We start from the raw sequence: 23,544 nt of genomic DNA, 5'->3' as shown, positions 1-23,544 counted from the left end.
TTTGAAGGTTTTTAATAAAAACAGATCAAATTTAATAGAAAAATAGCGTATACGTTTATTATTTAAAAATAAAAAAGGATAAATATTTGGTTTGTCCTATAAAAAAAAGTATTTTTTTTAAAAATGGGCACAAACAATAACAACCCTTTAACAATATTTCTAAATTGTATTTACATTATACATTTTATAAATTATTATATTTATATAGCTCTTATACTCTTAGATAGTATATGATTTAATCCTGACTTTTTTCCAGTTAAGAGCTAATATTCTGATTCAAATCAGTACCGATAGCTTTTCGAATAAAATAGTTGGTGGTATATATAGTCGCCAAGCTTTTGGGGCTGATCCCAAGTAGCTTTTCGGCAGCAGCTTTCAATGTCCCGCAATCCGAAAGCCCCGGAAATGAAATCGTGCTGTTTGGTGTCTGCTCTCCGCTGGCATTACTGCGATTGAGGGGGTCGCCGATGGACGCCGCCGCACTGCAGTACGGCCGTAAATTGTGGTAATTGATTTCAATTTGTTCCACATGCCGCTTGAGTGGAGAGCCCTTCGCCAACGATGTTTGAAACGAAGCTGAATCTCGGCGCGGCTCACATGGTCGCGGATTCCACCACCCTGGGAATAGACGGACGAGATGTGACCAAAACGATGATTTGCCGAGCCTGTCTGGTGCTCCTGGGCCCCCAGGATGCCTGTTACAATCTGGACAGTGAACAGGACTTGGCTAGAAAGTATTACGGCTGCACTGGTGGCGATCCGGGCAAGAAGTTCCGCCTGCAGGATGAGGATTTGCCACCCCAGTTGGTCCTGAAAAGCATCTGCGAATGCTGCTACAAACTGGTGCAAAAGTTCCACGACTTTCAACGCATGTGCGAAGAGTCCTCGCGCAATTTTGAGAAGCTGCTCTTGGACATCGACTTTGAATGCCTCAGGCAGCAGGAGGATACCCTGAAAATACCCGACTTGGACACCCCCTCGGAAAGTAACGAATCCACCACTAATCAGGAAGCCCAAATGAACACAGCCTGCATCGAATCCACTGAGGAAATTGTAAGTTTTATCTATGCACAGGTGTGCCTCCGCTATAATCTAATCTATAATCAGATTCGGTGCTTGAGGTGTTGCCTAGCAGCAAAGACAATACTTCCCCATTCGCCGCCATAAACATAAACATTTTGGCGCTTGTTTGTGTTGTACTATTTTTGTTGGTGCCTGAATGTTTGGTGTTGATAGCATTCAAAAAGGAGGCCGGTCTAATCTATTCGTTATTTATAATTTTTCCACTGCACATATAGAAATTTAATAATATTAGGGCGCGAATAAATGTATATGCCGTTCTTGAAGGCTCTTAAAAGTGTATGTTTATCAAAAATATATCCAGTAAAGTCTAGACCCCCGTTTTTATGATGTGCTGAAATTAGAAATCATTTGTATTTCATTTTTATGAGACCAACCAAAACATAATAATAAAACGGATATATAAACTTAGGAACAAAGATTGAGTCACGGTCACTATTTTGATTGTTAGGCATCAGCTTAAATTATAAAAATAATAATATTTTGTATAGTACTTACATATCACCCATTCTAGAAATATTCCTTAGCTATTATATATAAATTATTATTATTTCCAATATTTTGGGGTAAGATCTTTATTTCTGTAGCAGCTTATGGCCCTGAACTTTTCAGTCTTGAAATCTTACTTCCCTCACAGTACTGTCTAACAAAATGATAAGATAAAAGGCATGATGGAAGGCATTTGAGGTAAATAAATACATACCTAACTAGGTTTATAGGACAGTTCTACTTTGCAATGGTTGAACAATAATAAAGGGTATTTTATAATTAAGACAGTACTTAAAAATGTTGTATTCAATGTGAAATATATCTCGTTCTTATAGATTTGATTAGTTCCCCTGGTTGTAATTAAATATTATTCTTTCTGATTCCAGGAGGAAGTGTTAATAATCGAAGACGAGACTGCCAATCGAGATCTTGAAAATGAGAAGATACCCATTTCGTCCCTTAGAAATGTGACAGGGGAAAGGAAGCGAAGAGTGAGACACACCCTCAAGTGCAACGTTTGCCATCGTGGCTTCTACAAAGCGTCGCTGCTGGAAGCCCATATGAAGCAGCATGAGGGTTTAAAGCCATATACCTGCGTCCTTTGCGGCAAGAGTTATGCGAGGTCCAATCTGCTAGATGCGCACCTGCGGGAGGTGCATCATAATAACTCCGGGCGAGTAACCTATCCCTGTCCAGCCTGCCATAAAGTGTACACGGCCGACCGAAGTCTCAAATATCACTTAAAAAGGGCACACGAAAGGACTTGTAGAATAGAATCGCCCGATTCCCTGCACATTTGTGAAATGTGCGGCAAATCCTTTGTGCGAAAGGCACTGCTTACCCGCCACCAAAGAATTCATGATGAAAAGGAGCATCGAAAATACCCCTGCGAATTCTGTGACCAAAAATTCTACACCAAGGAGAACATGAGGGATCACCTGCAGCGCAAACACGGAAATAAGAATCTACTAAGATGCCGAAAGTGCGGACGCATTTTCAGCAGCAGACTATCCTTATCCACACACCTGACGATGCACGAGAATTATGTAGTTCAATAATTTGTTTTATTTGTGGTTTCAATAACATCAAGCTAACTCAACTGTTACAATGATTCGAATTACTTGGAATTTGGTACACCAGTAGTGGTTTGGGAGAATGCCGCATGAATGGAGATACTAAGACGAGTGGTTGGTTCGGTGAGGCTACTCTAAAATTAGCTAACATTCACATAATGGCCGGCGCAGCACAGTCGCTTAAAAATCATCAGTACAAAAGGTGGAGGCAATTGGATACCTCGCCCGCTCTTTTCAAAATCATGCGTATAAAAACAATTAACTAAAATGTATGCTTAAGCTTAAAGAACGGACAGTTTTAAAATTACATTACCAATACATTCATATATCATTAATTTGTGGGGGGAGGAAAGAAAAATGAGAATATAAACCAGATTATCCGTCTATCAATCGACAATTACATAAGAAATGCACGGGGTTTTTTGTTTTGCCAAAGAAGTATCAGCATTAAACGATGTGGTATCGGTGATTGATGATGATTGATTGTGGGCAGTAGGATCGGATGAGTGGAGTTGCTTGCACTATATGTAAATAAATACGCCGCAATATGAGCATAGGATATAGGACTTCTTCGAGCGCCAAGCTCTAGGTGTCCTTGTGTTTCTCATAGAAGGCGTCTAGATATTTTTTGTACTCCTTTTGGTCGTTCCACATCATCGCGGCCTGCGCATTCAGTGGACTCTCGTTGTTCGGCTCGCCCAGCAGGGATTGTATGGACAGCAGAATGGTGCGCACATCGTACAGCGCCGACCACTTGTCCTTCAGGATGTCCAGGCAGATGGCGCCCTGCAGATCAACGTTGGGATGGAAGCAGGGCGTCAGGAACTTGACCACGGGCGCTGCGTACGGATAGGAGTTGGGGAAATCCAGGGACAGGCGGTACGTCTGCCCCGAATACACGGTATTCCGTGGACCCGCTAGGGTGCCCACCCACTTGAAGATGTTCTCGCCATCCGGAAACGCCGATATTCCCTTCTCGTTGGCCATCATCAGATTCATCAGTTCCTTGTGCAGTCTGTGGGGGATTAGAGGGGCGGATTATCACGGGGCAAACCGCGACCATGTGCTGCTCCAACTCACCTTTTACTCACGGCGTGATTGTCTTTCACGGGCAAAGAGTCATCGCTATGCTTACTGCCCCCGCCCCCGGCTCCACCACTCTGTTCGGGACTGATATTCTGCGCCATCGCTATGTAGGATGCTATATGCTATATCCGCTATAAGGTACGCGCTATTGGGTTTACGGTACAGATGCGTGTGCTAATTTTGCGCGATTCGTGGCGGAACGGATTGGTTCGAATTCGAATTGTAATGATTATTATATATACTGTAGAGTGGAAATTTTGTTGATCGGTCCGAATACGCGTCTGTTGCTTTTTCGGATATTTTTTTCACTTTTGTGTGAAAACAAAATGGAAGGAGAACGAGAAGAAACTGTTTGGGCGTGCACAGGGTTGTATTTTGAGGTTTTTGGAGGGAATTTATGTAATCGGGTGGTCACACTGTCGCAATGATAAGGAAAATTATTTGAAAAAATAGTTGTATATAGGGTATTCTTTAGTTAACCATTTAATGCTGACCATTTAATTGCTGAAAATTTAAAAAATATTTAAGCATAAGAGGACCATGACTTTTTATTAAAAAAAAAAAGTTTGATGTTAATGAGTTCAGTTAATCTAAAGGTTCTCGTTATTTTACTTAAATTTTCTTTTGTAATTGGTGTAAATACCAGAAGAATATAGTCTGATGAATCTATACAGCTGATTAATGTTTTAATTGCAAAATATAAATTAATTATAAAATTTATTACCTATGATGGCCAGAGTTGCCACCTGGAATTAGACGCTGACCAACACTGTTAGGTACACCTTTTTGTGTACGTTTTCGTTTACCTTCCGTACGTTACCCATTTCATCCCAAAATCAAAACATTAAGCTTAATTTGAGAAAATGGATGAAAATAGCTTGATCTATGGTCTAGAACTCCAGGCCAGGGCATTAACGCCTCAATATGGTGAGAGCAACGATGTGTGCTTTTTCATAGCTACCAATTCCCTGAAACCTACGAATCAAGTGCATTTAATTCAGTACGAGGAGGAACAGGGAACTGTGCAATCAAAGGTAAACATACGGCTAATTAAAAAATAAAACTAAAATATAACAATTAACAGGTCTTCGAACATGCCCTGGGTGAAGTGTGGAAACTAAATAGCTGCCCCCATAATGCGCGCCTGCTGGCCTCCGTCTACAATGTCCAGAAAGGAGCTCAGGTGCTTAGCCAATCGGCCTTATTAACTCTGCCAGAGGATCTGAATCCGGATCCGGAGCAATTAAAGTCGGAATACCTGCCGTGGCAGCAGGTGGAGGTCTTGGAAGCCCCCGGAGAACGTGTGAAAACTATCGAATTCCATCCCAGCCAGGAGCAGACAATCGCTTGCGTGGTGGACAACAAGGTGGCAGTAATGCAGAGGGCAGAAGCCTCCACCCGCGTGGTGGCCGAGGTGCCCACCAGCGGATCCTCCAGTGGATCGGCCAAGCACACGCTGCACTTCACCACGGGCAAGTGGTCGCATCACCACCAGGGACACCAGTTCCTGACCCTCCACGATGGCCACCTGAGTGCCTACGATGTGCGGGACACGCAGCACTGTGCCTGGAGCATCAGCGATGCCCACGGGCAGATGGTGCGCGACCTGGACTGCAATCCCAACAAGCAGTGCCACCTGGTCACCGGCGGGGACGATGGCTACCTAAGGATCTGGGACTGTCGGATGCCCAAGGCTCCGGTCTTCGAACGCTCCGACCACTCGCATTGGGTGTGGTCCGTGCGCTTCAACACATTCCACGACCAGCTGCTCCTCTCCAGCTCCAGTGACTGCAAGGTTCTGCTCACCTGCGCCGGATCAGTCAGTTCGGAAACTCAGGTCCAAGCGGGACTAGATGACTCCAATTTCAGTGGAGCAGAACCCGAGGAGAGGCACAAACTCTTGCCAGATGGACTGCTGCAAACATTCGATCAGCACGAGGATTCTGTTTACTGCGCGGAATGGAGCAATGTGGATCCCTGGATCTTCGCTTCACTCAGCTACGATGGACGTGTAATAATCTCTAAGGTGCCCAAGCAGTACAAGTACCAGATTATATTTTAAGACATTTACTTCTTAAGTTAATACATATACCAGAAAAGTAAAGCTAACTAAACGGAGTAGAGCTATGTCCTCGAAGGTGTTTTTGGAGTGCTAGATTATAATTTAAGCCATGAAAACTTAAGCTAAGTGAGATGGAGCTGTTCAACCTGTATCCTCGGATGTGCAGTCGGAGGAGTCATTGGGATTGGCCGTTTCCACCGAGCAAACGCGTTTTATCAGTTCGTTTTCGATCTCTACAGTGCCGTTGTCCACAGCCTCCTCCATTTGCACGTACTCTATGGTGGCAGCACTTTTCTTGGCAGCTGCAGTGGATATTACAGGTTTTCCTGCCGGAGGAGCAGTTGTTTCTGTGGCCTTTTTGGCCTGTGCCTCCGTGTCATCCTCGGCTTCCTCCGCCAAACTGCTCCTCTGAGGTTGTACTTCGGCGTAAATGGCGGGATACTGCAACTGCAGCTTCTGTTTAATGACCCTTATCTTGCGGAATATATAGTCCAGATCCTTTTTCATATCGTTCAGGCATTTCACATGCCTTTTGAAATCCTCGCTGGCACTTTTCAAGCGACTCTGGGACAGGGCATTACAGTTTAAAAGCATCTCATTGGTTTTCTCGAAGCGTTGGAGCCTGGGTGTTAATTTTAATTGCTTTAAATAATATATGTGGTTAATCTATAAAGCTTACATTTGCTTCTGAGCCCTTATCATTGTCTCAACATCGCCTTGATTCACCATTCCGGCGAGGCTCTGTATAAAAGCCTCTGCCGCGGAATTCCCAAAACCAGTAAAGGATTCCAAATCTGGAGTGGCATCTTGGGATTGCTGCACATCCGTGATGCCCAAATGGCTCATGGTTTTTCTATGAAATAAGATTTTATTTGAGCTCCGAAACAAAATTGATTTGTTTACTCACCCTTCGATGTCTTATTCTTTTTGATAAATTTAATGTTTTTTGTTTGTGTCTTCTGGCAGTTTTTTTTTATAGTTTGCGGTTTAAATGTTTTCCTTTTTGTGTTTTTATTGGGCTTTTGTATTTGTTTCTTTTTTAGATCTCCTTTTGTTTAGAATTTGTAAGTTAGTAAATGTATTTTCTAACAGCTGTTCTGGGTACAAGTTTTCAATTAGTGCTGTAAAATGACAAAGTGAAAAAAGCACAGTGCCGTTACCGTCATAAGGGCTATTCCATTTTATGAGTGCAATTTTTATTTTATTTTATTTTTTAGGAGTCTATGTATTAAGCTTACTCATAGTTTTAGTACTAAAATTATTTGTATTAACATTTATAATTAATTTAACAGACTAAAAAATCTAAGCCCCTAATCTTGGAATATGGTGTTTCTGTTAGTGACGCTGTTTGGTCACACTTATTTAACCGGCTCCATTTCGCGAACAAATTATTTAATTTATTCTTGTTAAAGCGTTCAAAATGAAGCTCGCTCCGACTGTTAAACTGAACAATGGCTATGAGATGCCAATTCTGGGCCTGGGCACCTACAATGTAAGTTTATCTTTTTAATCAGTGTGACCTATCACCAACAATGCTTTATCAATCAACTTCGAGATATGTCCATAGAACATTCTACCTGCATTTCGCCATTGTGAAATTGTCAATAAGTATGTTATCTGTAGCTAAAGAAATCTCGCTGTGAGGCTGCAGTGCGCCACGCCCTAGAACTGGGTTATCGTCATATAGACACCGCCTATCTGTATAGGAACGAAAGTATTATAGGCAAGGTATTGGGCCAATTTATAGGCGACAGGAAAATAAAGCGAGAACAGGTGTTTCTGGTCACAAAGGTATGTAGGTGCTGGAACATCTAAAAAGTTTCTAGAAGCTATAAGCAGTTTGGAAATCCATATCCAATTAGCTCTGGGACATATACCACGAACCCCAGATGGTGAAATACGCCTGCGAACTGCAATTAAAGCTACTGGGCGTGGACTATATAGATCTATACCTGATGCACTCGCCAGTGGGTGTGCCATATATATCAGATGACGATCTGATGCCCCATCTGAATGGCGAACTAAGGACAAAGTGAGTTTTGGATAGACCCATTCCTAGTCACAAACTGATCTTCGGATTTCACAGCGATGTGGACTATTTGGATACCTATAAGAGCATGGAGCAACTGGTGGACCTGGGACTTGTACGCAGCCTGGGATTGTCCAACTTCAATGCCAAGCAATTGGAGAGATTGTTGGAAAGTTGCCAAATCAAACCTGTTGCTCTTCAAATCGAATGCCATCCGGAATTGGTGCAAATCCCATTGATAGAGCTCTGTAAATTGCACAACATCACCGTGGTCGCCTATTCGCCTCTGGGTCGTCCTAAGACCTGCAGACCTTTACCCGAATACTACGATGATCCTAAAGTTTTGGCCCTGGCAGAAAAATACGGCAAGACACCCGCACAAATCGTACTCAGATACTTGGTATATAACCTCAGAATATTAAGGTATAGAAAACATTTAATAGTTGAAAAAACACAAACGTTTCACAGATCGACATTGGCACCGTGCCGATTCCAAAAGCTGCCCAGCAGGTTCATCTTATCGAAAACCTTGATGTCTTCGATTTCCACTTGACCCAAGGGGAGTTGCTCCAAATGGGGTCTTTCAATCTGGGCCGAAGAATCTGGAAGTTTGAGAAAGCTAAGAATCATCAGTACTATCCTCATTAGTAAAAGGGATATAGAAATAAGGTTTACTTAATAACTTTAAAAACTTAAGGTAAAATCTTTTTCGGAATCTTCAGTAAAATACATCATTAAAATTATTATTTTGCAAATGTTATATTACAGTAGTTATAGATTTACTTACAAAGTATTTTAGTTTCACATTTTCGTTTAATTTTAAGAAACATTTCCTTAATAAACAACATATCATACTATCAATACCATTAATTGATATTTTAGGATAACTAAAAATTCTAAGTTCTTACCTGAGGATACATTAATTTCATTTTCCGACTTTTTGAATTTCTTACAATGGTTTCGCTTAAATGCACACGTGAGGGTCTAAAGTACTCGTATACTGATTTCCAAATACGCATTACAAAACACACTTCCGATCCTGTTGAAGGGAGAAATATATATTTATTGAATTCTATTTTCTGATGTTGCAGTCGAAGGACAACGAAGGAGAGGCTGCTGTGAAGCATGCCATCGATGTTGGCTATCGTCATATAGACACGGCATATTTCTATCAAAACGAGGCCGAAGTTGGCAAGGCGATTCGGGATAAAATAGAAGAGGGAGTGGTCAAGCGGGAGGATATTTTCCTCGTTACCAAGGTAAATAATAATAAATAAATATATGTTAACATATTAATATTAATTTTCTTGCAGCTTTGGAATGTTTTCCACGATCCTGAGCGTGTTGAGGGTATTTGTCGGAAACAGTTGAGCAACTTTGGCTTGGATTACATCGATCTGTACCTTATGCACATGCCAGTGGGCTACAAATATGTTGACGACGACACCCTTATGCCAAAGAATGAGGACGACGTGCTTCAGCTGAGCGATGTGGACTACCTGGATACCTACAAGGCTATGGAAAAGCTGGTTAAACTGGGGCTGGTCCGCAGCATAGGAGTGTCCAACTTCAATAGCGAGCAAGTGGGACGAGTTTTGGCTAACTGCGAGATCAAGCCAGTCACCAATCAGGTGGAGTGCTCTCCTGCCCTCAACCAGAAGGCTTTGACAGCCTTCTGCAAGAAGAACGATGTCACTGTGACTGGATATACGCCTTTGGGAAAGCCCAAACCCGATATCAAAAAGCCGGACTTTATCTATTCCCCGGAGGTGGCTGTTATTGCCAAAAAATACGGCAAAACTGCACCGCAGATTGTCTTGCGTTATTTGGTAAATAGGAAATTTTCCCATATTATTGAAACCATCTAATTTGACCTTTTATTTTTTTAGGTTGCTCTGGGTGTTATCCCCATTCCCAAGTCATCGAATACTAACCGAATTTCGGAAAACTTCGATATCTTCGATTTTGAGTTAACTGCCGAGGAGATGGCCGTTCTCGATGGATATCACACTGGCGAACGTGTTGTGCCATTAAATTTAATCAAGGGCCTGAACCACAAGTACTATCCGTTTGCAATTGATTTTTAAACCGTTAGTTTCCATATAATGTCGAAAAACAAAAATATATAATATATTCAAATTTTTACAAATAAGTCTATGACAATAATTTGAGGGCACCAGTACATTAATTCTCCCTAGACAACCAACGTCATTGTACCCCGGTTGCTCCATTAAATATAATGATCTGCTAGCTTCGTAGAAAGTATGGAATATCCAAGAAAAGAGAAGCAAATGGGAGCATCGATCTTTGGCACGGCACGTTTGACATTCAAGCCGAAAGGTGGAAATGTTTGAATAAGACCGAATTAAAATACAACGCTTTTACGACTAATGGTAATACAAGCTGAGCGAACTGAAAGATCAGCAAAGGACAGTGTACTCATCTTAATTAATATATAAGTAATTGCTGAAAAATACTACATTACCAGCATATTTCATTCATTCAAATAGTTGTGTTGTTTAGAGAATAATAAATGTATATTTTGTGTAGCTAGTAGCTACAGTCGAACTTTCCCATATACAGACGATTTGGAGGACAATATCTGAATAGTAATAATAAGCAATTTAGATAAATTCTTTATTTGCTTCTTATTTATTAATTTGGGTTGAAACTCAGATAAATAAATCGTCTTATCCTGCAAAAAATTTAATTGTGATTGTCTTTGAAATACTTTTAGATGAACAGCAGATTAGCTAAAGGGCTTAAATGTAGTAAATTGTATATAAGAACAAAAGTAATTGCGTTTTGGCAACCACAAATCTGAAATTGTTATCCATTCATCTTGTTTAGGGGAAGAAATTGTTTTTACTGGATCTAATATTCTGATACTAACCAAAAATATGATGCGGAAGCTATTAGTTGCGCTAACCGCAGAAATGAAGCATGAAAGTATTATGGTCATTAGATGATGTACCTATTACGTCCGGATGGCTAATTATTTTTGGATTGTTCAGTACATTTGGGTTAATCGCTGCTCGCGACCTTTGTAAATAGCACCTCGTACTGACGTCACCCGAAAGCGCTTGCAGATGACCAGAAAAAAATAAGATTAAAACGCGCTGAATGAAATTAGGGTCGTTTAGCCTTTGAGACCGCTTAAACTTAATCTTTGACTAGGAAGCGAGGAAGGGATGATCCATGGAAGCCGCGAGGCAATTAGAGGAGGATCTCTGGCATGCGCCGCCACCTTGACCCAGGCCAAGAATAGTGTAATAAAGACGACAGCCTTTCGAAACCACTTTCCATACTACCATGGCTAAGTTCCCAAGTTCGGATTGGGCTCGGATTCGGATTCGGATTCGGTTGTTCCACTCTGCCTCTCCACTCAACAACAACAACAGCTCACACAAGATCCCACTCAACAAACCAATCGACGAACTGAGTGAAATTGCTTCGGTCGAGAGCGAGGTTTAAATAAATTTTCAGTCCAAAAATTGGCAGTTTCGCTCAAAGCGTGCCCACGTTCACATCGTCGTCAGTTTGCGGAGCTCACACGGATATCCCGGCCATCAATTAGAGCCCGGAGTTCAGTTCAGCCAGATACCTCGCCTGCAACGCGTTTAAATATTGTTATATAAGATTAGCAACTTGTGAAATCCCCCAGTGCCAGTGCGTAAATCAAAAGTGAGTTGAGCTAAGAGCTAAGAATTACAGCCATGGCATCATCAAAAATATTGGGTAAAAAGGATCGTTGTCGTGCATTTCATTATGTAAAAGGCCCGAGAAAAGCTTGTGGCGGAGAAAAACTTTCGCTTTCACCAAGTACAGCTCTTTGCAGCTGTTGCGCATGCGCAGAGACACTTGTAGATTGCTACTGTTTACCTGCGATTACCAGGCCAGACCTTGATCACACAGGAAAATATTTAAATTTTCTATTCATAAAAATAAAATTATAAAAAGGATAATGCTGAAGATAATTATAATTTGATAAAGTTCCAAATAAATAAGCTGTTCTTCAAAACAATTAGAAATTAAGATATTTATAAAGTTCTTATAAGTAGGGAATCAGAAAATGATAAAAATGAGCATATTAAATAACTTTTATAAAGCCTTAACCTATTGCCTTTTTGTAAAGTTTAAGTTTTGATTTCTAATATAAATTTAAATTTATCCGATAAAGGATCCTTTCGAACATTATACCTTTGGAAAAACTTGATCTTCTAATTTTAGTTTTAACATAAATTTAAATGGATCAAAAAAAAAAGATTATTGTTTTTTTCCAAAAAAAATATTTTTAAACTACATATAAATACTTAATGAAATGATAATAATAATGACTACGTAAATGATCTTTAAACAAAAGTTCTTAATATTTAATTTTTTTTTCTACTAACTCCAGTTTTTTTTCTTTGTGCAGTAAGATAGACACTTGTACTAAAAACTAGGTGTGTGGGTGTTACCAAACATAAATCGTAATATTTTTAGAGCCTTTTAATTACGCTTTATTGACCCACTGCAAGTGTTTCGCGGCAGTCAATAATTTTACGGCCGATAGTCTTGAGCTCTGAGAGTTTTGTAATTCTGTTTGCTGGCTTAATTGCCGAGCCACAAGAGGGGCCTGCAAGGTCTTCTCGGCTCGTCCGATGTTGGCCAACACCGTAAAAGCCAAGTGGTTGGAAAACGTACGTACTCGCACAATGCAATTTGTGCGGTTCGCATATAAATATTCATGGCAAGTGGCTATGGCTATTGTGCAATTGCCAGGGACGCAGCCATCGACGTGACGATTTCCTTTGACCAACAGCCACGACCTCGACTGTTATTCTGGGTGCCCATTAATATGTGGTAAATCCCCTTTGCTGGCCAGTTGGCCAGTTGACCAGCTAACCAGTTGCATCCACTAATGGTGTTTTAAGGCAGGGCTGCCTTGACCAACGACTAGCCCAAACCCAAACGACTAGCCTTGAACGGCGAACGTGGTGAGCCTGGCTAATGAATTCCGCTGATTACAGCGCCATTTGATTCTGACACATGAATATAAAGCGCTACTCATCCGGGGAACATTAGCGAACTTTGCCGTAATTGTGGCAAAATGCAATCTGCATGATAATCCGGAAAGGCAGATGCAAATCGCCAAGTCGTAAATTCGCCAGTTTGTCAATCGTAATCGTATTCGTTCGAAATTCGAAACTGAGCCAAAGCAAACCAATATTGCCAATGTGCACGGTCATGGGGTGGGATTGGGCAAGTGCACGGTGAGAAACAATGGGTTATTTGAAGCACAAACCTTGCTCTTGACTTTTCTTTGGCAAGTACCACAAATCATCGTTTCAAGTATTAAGAGACAGTCGCAGACAAGATGTTTAAATATATTGGTTATTTAACAAATTTTAAATCAAAATAATTAGATATTCATCTTTTTTAATAGAAAAGAAAGACAATATAGGAGCCAGTTCCATTTTATTTTATTAATGCGTTGTTAAAAATTTGTATTAATCAGTATATTTTATGGGTATTGCAATCATTAGATTAAATGCACCTCAAAAATGTAATTTACACTTATTAAATTTATTTCATGAGCTATGTTTATAGTTTCAACAATGCAATTATGATCACACAAAGTGAATCCGAACACCTAATTTTTTCAGCGTGTAATGGGAGTGGATTGGGTCGATCGGTGGGATGGGGTAAAACCTGTTTTGAGCATTTCTCGGGCTTGCACTCTTTACTCTTACCAAAAGTCGGTGATATTGCTGCGGGATCCGTAAGACGTACTTTTCGGTTTGGCAGCTTTTATGCTGTGATGTGATGTAACCAACAAGCTAATTGGCGGAGCGGAAAAGCAAAACGCAAAAGCGATAACGAAATTACAAATCGCATGTTTCAGTGGACAGTCAGCGTCAGCCATCTTCAGCACGGTATAAGAAATGATCGAATTACCAAAGCCCAACTTTCGAGCCATATATTATATTATAGCATACTTAAATTGGAGGTATTCAAAGCAGGGCAATTCCACACGTTCAATTTTTGTTTTTTTTTTGTTGTTTTTACATGGCGATGGATCGATTGCGTTGGAAACTGTGTGAAGGCCATGAAAGTGAACAAACTGGTCATAAACAGTTTGTTGACCAAAAATAGTTGGACCAAGCTTGTTTGCAAAGCCATCCGATCCGCAATTACAGGGCGGTAACTCCGCTTCGCGCATCTTTCTCTCGACCTTCGTCTGGGTTTTTACGACTAGAAATTTAAATGGGCACTGAAATGACAAAACCGAGCCACCAAACATACGATTCGATTCGTATGCAAAGCAGTCAGCTGGCGGATTTTGGGTCACGGTCAATGGACCTCTGTAAGAGCACAGAAATAAAAGGCGAAATTAAACTGCGGAAATGGCAGCATCTCTGGGGGATTAGCTAACTGAATTTAAACTAATGTGGGCAGCTTCTTCGCCACAAGAGATTGAAAAACTCTGGCCCACGCAAGCCATTGCACTCTAGTCGTCGGTCCAAGCCACAATCCAGTTCCCAGTGTTTTTTTTTAATCTTTTCAGTCCGGTCCCCTGACATTGTGCAGTCAAAAGTCAAGTGGGATTAATTGGTATGCATAGACGTATATGTATCTTGTATCTCGGGCTACTGAGGTGGTCCAGTAAACTGCGGTGACCCTTGAGAGTTCGATGAATTTTAACATTTCGGATTGCACAATCGCCACCGACCAAGGGCAACCGGCCAATTAGAGTCGGTGGTGTCAGCCGTGAAGAAATCTGGCAGCGGCCACTGCCATTTTAGCCCAATATTTCGCTTACAACCGGGCCAAAAATGTGGTTCGATTTGGTTAATTGATATCGTATTAACTCGGAATGCGCTTGGGTGGGAGAAGCATTTAAGCTGGCTTATAAATTGGCAACTTGACTGCAAGGGATCTCCGTTTAAGATAGTTGAGACTTCATTTCGCTTTCATTTAGGTTTATCTGATCAAGTTTAATTCGGTAATTAAAATAAGTTTATTACGTTTTAAACTTTAGTAACGTCGATGAACAGTTTGTTAAACAAATATATAATTTATAGACTATATTATTCGGATTCTTAAATTTTAAAATAAAATGTTTTCGAAGCAAAAAATATCTCTTTAGCAGCTTGAATATTTAAATAGTAAATAGTAACTTACAAAATATCTAACATTTTTTTTTGACATTGTGCTTGCCTATTAAAATATGTCTTACGAAATATTTTTGGAATGACGTTACCCAAAAATCTTCAATTGGACAGATTAAATATCTTTTATCTGTTCTTCAATATAACAGTTTACTAAGTTTAGTTTTTTTAAATAATATTAACAGCAGAAATAATAAAAATGTTAGAAATAACATAAACAATTTTGTTGCTAATATAGCTTCATGCAAAATAAGCTTTAAAATGACATTAATTTTTTCAGTGTAATTAAAAGGGAAATTCAGTGGGCTGATCGTAAACATTTTAGGGAAATCGAGTTAAAATTTGGCAGCTGTGGCTTACTGAAAGTGAAAGTGTTAATTGGACCGATAATAATTTAGAGTTTTCATTACTACCAAAATCCGTGTTGGCATGAGTTCTGCTGTCTTGATTTTGAATGTCATTGTTGTGTAATAGAATAGTTAATTAAGACGTAATTTACGGATTTTACCCAGGCCCCGTTGCTGATTTCAATGGAGCAATAGAATTTTGTAATTAAGACGTATTTTTTCCACTTTCAGTGCTCGAGACCGAAGTGCTGCAACAACCAAAGCTGAACGGACCGGCGGCGAGTACCGGCGGCGACTATGACTATCCGTACGTCTGCGGACTGAGTCCGGCGATGAAGCAGGTGGCCAAGGAGGAGCTGCACGAGGACGAGAACATCCGGCGCCAGGCGCTGGCCCAGTTCCGCGAGTGGATCGACAAGCATCCGCACATCCGCAAGTGCCGCACGGACGCAGTGTTCCTGCTGCGCTTCCTGCGCACCAAGAAGTTCTCCGTGCCGGCCGCCTGCGAAATGCTCGAGCGTTACTTGACCATCCGCCAGCTGTTCCCGCACTGGTTCAAGCAGCTGGACATCAACGACCCGGCCATCAACGAGATCTTCGAGAACGGATACCTGGTGCCGCTGCCCCAGAGGGACTCCACCGGACGCCAGGTCATCTTCTCCGTGGCCGCCAAATTCGATCCCTACAAGGTAAGAACCAAAAGATACGTTTTATTAATACCAAAAATGCTTCTTGCAATATCGTTATTTATTTTTTTTTTAATTACAAAATTATATACTTTCCTTATATTCTTTCTGAGTTTAATGTTGTCTTCCATTTGGAATTTAGTTTATTTATATTAGCACAGCACAACAATTTTATTTTATTATTTTATTAATTCAATGTGTTTCTTTTCAGTTTACTTCGGTGCAAATGGCGCGAGTGCACAGTTTGATCTGTGAGGCTCTGCTGGATGATGAGGACTCCCAAGTGGCCGGATACGTATACATCAATGATGAGAGTGGCATGAACATGGGCTTCATCAGTCTGTGGTCTCTGAACGACCTGCGCAGCATTGTCAAGTGCATCCAGAACTCGACGCCCATGCGGCACAAGGAGACGCACTTCGTCAACATTCCTCACTACGCTAATCGGATCATCGAGCTGGGCGTGTCCATGCTGAGCGATAAGCTCAAGAAGCGAATCATTGTGAGTTTATAAGTACACAGGAAAAAATGTATATGATTTATTTTATTTATTTTATGTCGCTGAGTTAATTTTCTGATGGAGCGACTAATGGATAGTAACATTTTAGATATATAATATTTTCTTAACGCAATTCATTAACCATGACAATTTCCATTTTAATTTGCGTTCAGCAAATAATGATAATTAGATGGGCGAACAGCCTGTTTTTTCAGTTTCTTAAGAAACAATAATTTTATTAGTAAATTAAAGTTCAGCTTAATATGTTTAAGTGCTTTACAAAAATATTTTTTTAATACATTGATATTTACTATATTTTTTAGTGCCTACTTCCAGGCTTATAAGTTTTTAAATCCCGATTGAGTCGAAAAGCTTTATCCAAATTAATTAAATAATTATTTTTTTATTTTTATTATTGAAATATTCGTGGTCTTAGACATTTTTTAAGCTAAATAATATTAAGTTTAGGTATATATGTAATAAAAATTAGTTTTGTACTCGTACTAATTCTATGCCTTTCTGTTACAGGTTCACAAAAATGTTGACATCCTGAAGACAAAGATTGATCCTGCTATCCTGCCCAAGGAATATGGTGGCACCGTGCCCATTGCTGAGATGATCGCCGAGTTCAAACAGAAGCTGCTCAAGCGCCGGGCGGCGATCCTTGCTCTGGACGACATGCAGATCGAGATCACCAAGGATGCGGCCAACTTTGCCGGAAATGATATTGGCGACCTCGATGCCGGTGTCGTGGGCAGTTTTAGGAAACTGGAGGTGGACTAGACTCCTTCGTCCGACAAGCTCCCATCTCCGTAGGCTAAGCTAGGATAGGTCAGGATACCATTGAGACAGTCGACAATACGCGCGGGCATGCACACTTCGTACCTATTTAAAAGCATCACCACTAAATTGTATAACTAAAGGTCTCGTCGGGGATGATGTTCCACTGTTGTCGTGGGCATTTCCCCGCCAATCCTCAGTATCCCATTAATGGATGGGGACTGTGGTGGAGTCTCCCAGTTGTATATTCCATCCATGCGTTACGTTATGTCAAATGAATGTCTATTTAAATATATGTATATACTTATTTTTGTGAATTTTAATTTACCATACGTTTTTTATTTGACTTGATAGTTGATCTTATTGGCTTGCTAACTGGGTAAATGGTCCAAAACTCTTTAAAAAATATATGTATATTTAAAATAAAACGATGAGTTGATTTTCGAAAATGATGTTGCGATACAATTATAAAATTATGTCATTTGATGTTATTTTCAACCATCTTTCAATAATTGGAAAAAACACTCATTCAACGGTTTTCTTAGAATTAATTATTATTTTGAAAAATTTTGTTCAAACAACATAAAGAAACTTTAAGTTCCGTATTTACACTTTAAACCCTTTAACAAGAAATTCGTTTTTAAAAAATTAACTTGCGGTGATTTCATGTTTTTGGAAACCCCTTGATCATTAACTGTCTCTCTTTGGGCCATGTTTTTGTTAAAAAACACACTTAAGTATTGCACATCGTAAACGCCATGACGCATTGTTAGCAGCGACAGGAAACCACTTTGTTATCACCTCACCCATCTGTACAGTAAAAGTTTTTGTAAACGGACGCAAATATCAGATATAAGGGGGAAATAATTACCCCGTTGTCAAGCAATTAAAGGTTATATATTTATAAATTTACCTATCTTTAAAATTTTTTAGTAATTTCATTAATTCTTCATAAGTTATCGAATAAAAATGGTTTTTACTGTACCAATTCTAGTGACATAGGAGTGAATAGCCTCGCAAATGGGTGGTTTTGTATGTGGGTGGTGACGTTGAGAAGACGAACGTTTCCCGTGCTACAAAGAAGGCCCAATTACAGTGGAACCGCTAAGTAGTAAACTTTCTGGTGGAAGCAGTGGCAGAATCGTGCCTCTGATCTTGGTATTCCCATGGTGCATACATGGTATATCTCTGCTATTTTTTTTAGTGCGATAACGGTGACACAAACGGCGACGAGAGAATCTCAGTGCATTCTACAACCGCAAGAAGAGAACAAAAGTTCTTGGGCTTTAAGTGTGAGCGTTTGTTTGTGTCGACAGAAGTTCTAACAGTTGGGGGTAACATAATAGTGTTAACAAAAATATAATGATTTAAAAAATTATTATTGAAGCAAACTCCAAAAACCAAGATATTTGTTTTCGTTCTTTTAAGTTTGGCTATCAACAACAAATTTATGAAAACTAATTTAGAAGACAATATCAGACTTAGTAAACAGTAACAAAAACTTATTTTAGTCAGAATATCACAATCGAAATACAAATAAAAAGTAGTTTTTTTCTTAATAATAATTTTATTTGTTTAGTTATTATTATTTTTCCCGCTGCTGTGGGTGTGAGCGCGCGAATGTGTGTCGGCATTATGATTGTACGCTTATTATTATGGCCGCATACGAAGTAATTTCCAAGTTAACTTTTCAGTTGAGCGCTGGAACAGCTGGAGAACGCGAGCGTCCAGATCGGCCGTCTGATTCTCGTTCTTATTCTCGATTTAAGTCGTTAATTGTGCAAGTGCTAAGTGCTAAGTGCTCCGCTTTGTGAACTGACCTCAAACACTTGTTGACATCTCAACATCGCGAGTTGGGTAATTCAGTGTAATTCTCCGGTTCAGATGGTTTTGTTCCAGATTTTTGCCCATTTGCTGTTTCCTCTTGTATTTGTGAAGTGCATCTATGTTTTAAGCAAGTGATCATAAGATACTTACCGACTTTAGCAGACATTTATGAGATTACCGCTCTCGCGTATCTAATTCCAACGGTCACGATTACTTATTGGGAGCGTTAAAAGAGTGAGCTTTCCAGCGCCAAAGTTTCCAGTGAACAGCTGTTTGGGGAGCTTTGGGTTTTATTTTTCCTATCTCCGAGAGCACTGCACTTTGCAGAGAGAGATTGAAAGAGAGAGACAGAGAGGTGGGAAATATAGAGCAAGTTTTATCAGTTCTGAAGTACGAGTCACAGATAAGAAAAAGTCGGCGGCGGGTGTTAAGTCATTTACACAATTTATCGCTTCTTCGCTTTGCGCAATCGAATGGAAAAGAGGATTGCATTGCAATCCGGAGTGGAGTAGAAACCAGAGCACACGGCAACCATGAACAAACTACGGTCTCTATTGCCCGGTCAACACTCGTCTTCCAATGGTGCATCCCGACATTCTGTAACGCTGGAACCAGAGATCGGATTCCAGATAACCATCGACAATCCAAAAAACGGGGATCAGAACAAGGGTTCCACCGGCGTTCCCGAGCTCAATGTCCACCTCATCGCAGCCCGACATCTTCCCTCCCTGTTTGGCTTCAAGATCGTCCAGGGCTATTTGATAAAGGTAAATTAGTGCTAATTAGTCATGATATGAGACATAGCTTCGAAAATTGTATAAGATATAAGCATTCAACTTGACAGAAAAACAACATTTGATTGTTTTTCCAGAAACCTGATGAATTCAAAACAGTCAGTGGAAATTTAATTTTTGTTTTGACGATGATACTAATAATAATAACATTAAATTAGTTTTCTTAAAAATTTCAAAACATTTTCAAGCAAATAATTTCTGACAGAATTCAGATTGATAAGAAATCGTAAAAACAATATTAATATAAATATTAATACAAACAATATTAAGAAAAATATATGATATTTGGTTGGTATAGACTACAAAAATAGTAAAATCATGAATTTAATTAAATTAAATTTAAATTTAATTAGTTTGTTTAAACTCTCCTTTCTCCAATCATAAAAGACATACAGACTTAAAAATAAATTTGAATTAATTAATGCTCCTTTAATTAATTTGCATTTAAAAAATTAAAGTCTATTATTAAACAGTTCGCTATGAAGAATAAAGTGAAAAATCATAAGATTCCAATAAAAAAGGGCATAATTATCGAAAAATGTTTATTTAAAATAAAAAACTCCAGATGTTGCCAAATAAATAATCAATCAAATAAATATCAAAATTTCAAAGAATTTTTGAACTCAATTTATTTTGTTATTTGTTAGACACATAATTTTTTAGCGCCTTGCCAAGGCGACTTCCCAAAGACCCTGAAACGCACACAAAATTATGTTTATTAGTTTTATCTATTTCTGATTATTCTCCTCCTCCTTCATTAAAGGTAAAGCTATTTCCCGGAACGAAACGTTTGGATAGCACTATTCAGACAAACACGTGGCCGAAGTTCAATGAAAATTTCAAATTTCCACTGGTGCCAGATATCAAGTATGTGTGACACATTAAGCGATGACAGTATTGCGTTTTTATTATTCCAAAACGGTAATTGAATAGATCCTCCATGAAGCATGTTACTCGACGCGCAGCAAATGGTCAGACGAATAGCTCCGATCCTGAGCCAGAACAGCTCTTCTCCGGACAATTTGTGGTTTTTACGGTCTACGCCTTATTGGAACTTCCGGCCGCAGTAAGTTGGTCAGACAAACCTCCTAAACGTGGATTAAATTCCTTTCTTACCAGAACTTTAATCGCTTTAACAAGACATACCGCTCGCTAAAAGACAGGAGCACCAGCTTTGTCCAACGTTTCGTGGATCCAACTGCAAATATTCAAAATGAGACTAAGACTGAAAACGGAGGGAAGACAAATGATCAGGGTAAAGGAAAGAAAAAGGCTGAGAGTGCGCGGGATGCAATGCCACCATTGACAATAAGTGAATCCCGCAGGAATATTGGTAATTATGACTAAATAAATTAGAGTTATAGACACAGAGAAAGTTCGTAAGATTTAACAATAATTCTAAAGGTGTGAAGGTGGATTTTGCTCAAGTATTTCGTACTTTTTACTGCATACTTTTCGACAACATTCCAGCTGTCCTAATTTTTTGATATTTATAAAATTGTAAAACTTATAAAACACTGCAGCTAAAAACTTTTATGTGGCTTATCATAAAGTCGAGATAATGAACCTTAAAAATGATCTTTAATAAAAAACACTCCCTTTGTAAGTTAATTTATGTTGCTAACTAACAAAATATGAATATTTAATTTCCATAAATTGTTACAATCTGTAAATTTTAGACTTTTTTATAAATCCTAGTCTACACATAAAATCTGATAAAATTAAACCATGTTCGAAAATGTATTATCTTTTCAAAAGTATCTGTATCTTTTCCTTTTAGGATCCGTAACCTGCTACCTGGAATCCAAGCTGTTCGAACACAACAGTAGAACGGGGAACTATTCGACGGAAGAGCTGTGGCTGCCTATAAAAGATATCACCACAACGGTGGCCAAGTCGTCACCCAGCAACAACAATGTGAGTAGGAAAAACATGCATGTGTACCTGACCCAGAGTATTGCTAAACAAGTTCACCCGAACTTGGTGTTACAAAACAATGCGACATGGGCACTCCGAGTGTTTTCAAATGTAATGGAGATGTGTGCGCTTTAATTGTACAAAGTGAAAGCTTCCCGCTTGGGCGGGAAAAACGCAGCAACAACATAAGCACTAAACATTTAAATGAAAGCAAATTTTTTAATTGCAACCAAAAAAAAAAAAATTAATGTGCAAGTGAGTCAATATTATTCCGGAAATAATGAATTGAAAGTCAACCCTCATGAGTTTTCCCCTAACTTAGTGTCAATCTAAAAAGTGGTTTCGATATCTGTTTGCAATATAAATGTTTGAACTAGTTTTCAGTATAGGTCAATTTAACATTTATCTTATCATGCCAATGCGGTTTCAATTTGTTGACATACCTTAGAAGGTATAGCTTTTTAAGCCAAAATGGGAAGCATATCGAGTCCCTTACCGTCAGCATAAAGTAAATAACATTTCGCTTACGAAATTCAATTATTGATAAAAAGTAACTGATCGTAAAAGCTGTAAATAAAAGACAAATTTTGTAAGTGCAGTTCATCAAAGTATAGTTATTAACACATTTTAGACTTATAGTTCTGAAATGTTTTTAGAGCTTTACTTTAACAGGAAATTTTAAAACAAATGTTCGAATAATCAAAAAAGTGGTTCTAAAAAATTACTTTTTTTTAATTTTATGTTATATTTCACTAATGAATTTATATTTCAATAGTAATTATATTTTTTCGAATTGTTATCTCTTCTTATATTATTTAGTTCGTTAACTCCGCCAAAGGTGTGATCGAGCTGGCCCTTGAGGTTCGCGATCTTCTCGAATGCGAGTCGCCTGTGGACACAACGATGCCTCCCTCAACGCCCTCGAACACGCCCACCTCGCCCACTCCATCTTCCACCCACTCGACCAACAATTGGCAAAGGATGACGGCAGAAGTGAAGCGGAAAATGGGCATCAGCAATGTCGGAAACTCCGACTCCGGCAGATACTTGCTCCGAGTGACCACGACGCGGATGCGATGCTCCAACAAGGTCAAGGACGAACTGGAGGCCACGGCGAGCTCCGGGGTCTATGTGAAGACCACGGCCTTCGAGCACGGCATCTACATAGACGCGTGGAAGTCGCCCGTCTTCTTTCCCTCACTCTCAACCAAATGGGACGATGGTTCCGGCGAGGGAACGATTGACATTCCGCTCCAGAGGCTCGATCAGTTGCAGAACATTGTTCTGCGAATCACATTGGCCACCAAGAAGATGGGCAAGAAACTGGTCCTGGGCACGGTTATCATCGGCGGAGATCAAGCGGGTGATACGGGCTCCGAGCAGATGCGCCTTATCCGGGAATCTCCGCCTGGTCATCGGGTGGCCGCCTGGCACTGCTACCACTAATTCAAACTCGAAGTTATTTCCAGACAATTGTAAATAGCAAAAATCCTAAGTTAATTCATATCAAAATTCCCTTGTGCATCTTTCAAATATGTATTTGCGTTTCGATCGTAAAAATATTATATTTAATTGCGAATTGTAAAATGCTTCTTTGGGAAAGTTTGGCTCATTTCAACGTCTGTGGTGTGTAACACTTGGTTTACTGCCCACTCTGTAATGGCAGTAGCCATACTGAGAAAAATCTCTTCTTCTTTTCAATTTTTAGCATTAGTTTAGTT

The 23,544-nt window shown here is 39.6% G+C and overlaps 7 protein-coding genes and 1 long non-coding RNA gene across 10 annotated transcripts; 5 read left to right on the top strand and 3 right to left on the bottom strand.

Moving 5' to 3' along the window:
• Positions 1–421: 421 nt before the first annotated feature.
• LOC108146936 (zinc finger protein 2 homolog) lies at positions 422–2,668 on the top strand. Its single transcript, XM_017273187.2, has 2 exons — positions 422–1,053; positions 1,956–2,668. Exons 1-2 carry the CDS (start codon positions 562–564, stop codon positions 2,625–2,627), a joined length of 1,164 nt encoding a protein of 387 aa, XP_017128676.1. The 5' UTR covers positions 422–561; the 3' UTR covers positions 2,628–2,668.
• LOC108146937 (ubiquitin-conjugating enzyme E2 C) lies at positions 2,612–4,082 on the bottom strand. Its single transcript, XM_017273188.2, has 2 exons — positions 3,723–4,082; positions 2,612–3,657 (listed from the first exon to the last, which is right to left on the bottom strand). The coding sequence occupies exons 1-2, from the start codon at positions 3,827–3,829 to the stop codon at positions 3,228–3,230; spliced, it is 537 nt and encodes a 178-aa protein (XP_017128677.1). The 5' UTR covers positions 3,830–4,082; the 3' UTR covers positions 2,612–3,227.
• Positions 4,083–4,522: 440 nt separating this feature from the next.
• Positions 4,523–5,846, top strand: LOC108146863 (EARP and GARP complex-interacting protein 1). The gene is made up of 2 exons (XM_017273089.2): positions 4,523–4,762; positions 4,813–5,846. The coding sequence occupies exons 1-2, from the start codon at positions 4,592–4,594 to the stop codon at positions 5,788–5,790; spliced, it is 1,149 nt and encodes a 382-aa protein (XP_017128578.1). The 5' UTR covers positions 4,523–4,591; the 3' UTR covers positions 5,791–5,846.
• LOC108146865 (kxDL motif-containing protein CG10681) lies at positions 5,780–6,897 on the bottom strand. Its single transcript, XM_017273092.2, has 3 exons — positions 6,698–6,897; positions 6,470–6,643; positions 5,780–6,412 (listed from the first exon to the last, which is right to left on the bottom strand). Exons 2-3 carry the CDS (start codon positions 6,634–6,636, stop codon positions 5,932–5,934), a joined length of 648 nt encoding a protein of 215 aa, XP_017128581.1. The 5' UTR covers positions 6,637–6,643; positions 6,698–6,897; the 3' UTR covers positions 5,780–5,931.
• A 76-nt stretch (positions 6,898–6,973) lies between these two features.
• LOC108146864 (1,5-anhydro-D-fructose reductase) lies at positions 6,974–9,968 on the top strand. 2 transcript variants are annotated; one of them, XM_017273091.2, is made up of 5 exons: positions 6,974–7,282; positions 7,414–7,581; positions 7,653–7,822; positions 7,877–8,219; positions 8,288–8,734. In XM_017273091.2, the coding sequence occupies exons 1-5, from the start codon at positions 7,211–7,213 to the stop codon at positions 8,465–8,467; spliced, it is 933 nt and encodes a 310-aa protein (XP_017128580.1). In that variant the 5' UTR covers positions 6,974–7,210; the 3' UTR covers positions 8,468–8,734. The 2 variants fall into 2 exon arrangements, with proteins under 2 accessions (XP_017128580.1, XP_017128579.1); XM_017273090.2 differs by lacking the exons at positions 7,414–7,581; positions 7,653–7,822; positions 7,877–8,219; positions 8,288–8,734 and adding exons at positions 8,911–9,078; positions 9,133–9,648; positions 9,709–9,968 and having other exon boundaries at positions 7,145–7,282.
• Positions 8,238–8,844, bottom strand: LOC108146866. The gene is made up of 2 exons (XR_001774499.1): positions 8,728–8,844; positions 8,238–8,421 (listed from the first exon to the last, which is right to left on the bottom strand). It is a non-coding gene; the product is annotated as an uncharacterized LOC108146866 (long non-coding RNA).
• A 1,354-nt stretch (positions 9,969–11,322) lies between the features above and the next one.
• LOC108146902 (clavesin-1) lies at positions 11,323–17,608 on the top strand. The gene is made up of 4 exons (XM_017273145.2): positions 11,323–11,503; positions 15,552–16,009; positions 16,218–16,508; positions 17,034–17,608. Coding segments are annotated over exons 1-4 (1,005 nt in total). The 5' UTR covers positions 11,323–11,502; the 3' UTR covers positions 17,289–17,608.
• Positions 17,609–18,968: 1,360 nt separating this feature from the next.
• LOC108146943 lies at positions 18,969–23,410 on the top strand. Of its 2 annotated transcripts, none has more exons than XM_017273197.2 (6): positions 18,969–19,879; positions 20,670–20,773; positions 20,840–20,972; positions 21,047–21,239; positions 21,687–21,823; positions 22,643–23,410. In XM_017273197.2, the coding sequence occupies exons 1-6, from the start codon at positions 19,646–19,648 to the stop codon at positions 23,267–23,269; spliced, it is 1,428 nt and encodes a 475-aa protein (XP_017128686.1). In that variant the 5' UTR covers positions 18,969–19,645; the 3' UTR covers positions 23,270–23,410. The 2 variants fall into 2 exon arrangements, with proteins under 2 accessions (XP_017128686.1, XP_017128685.1); XM_017273196.1 differs by having other exon boundaries at positions 21,026–21,239.
• The last annotated feature ends 134 nt before the right edge of the window (positions 23,411–23,544 follow it).

The sequence above is a fragment of the Drosophila elegans genome, unplaced genomic scaffold (genome assembly GCF_018152505.1).
Source record: "Drosophila elegans isolate 14027-0461.03 unplaced genomic scaffold, ASM1815250v1 contig_208, whole genome shotgun sequence".
Classification (NCBI taxonomy): Eukaryota; Metazoa; Arthropoda; class Insecta; order Diptera; family Drosophilidae; genus Drosophila; species Drosophila elegans.
Note: the sequence above shows the minus strand (reverse complement) of the source record. Positions and strands in the feature narration are given on the sequence as shown.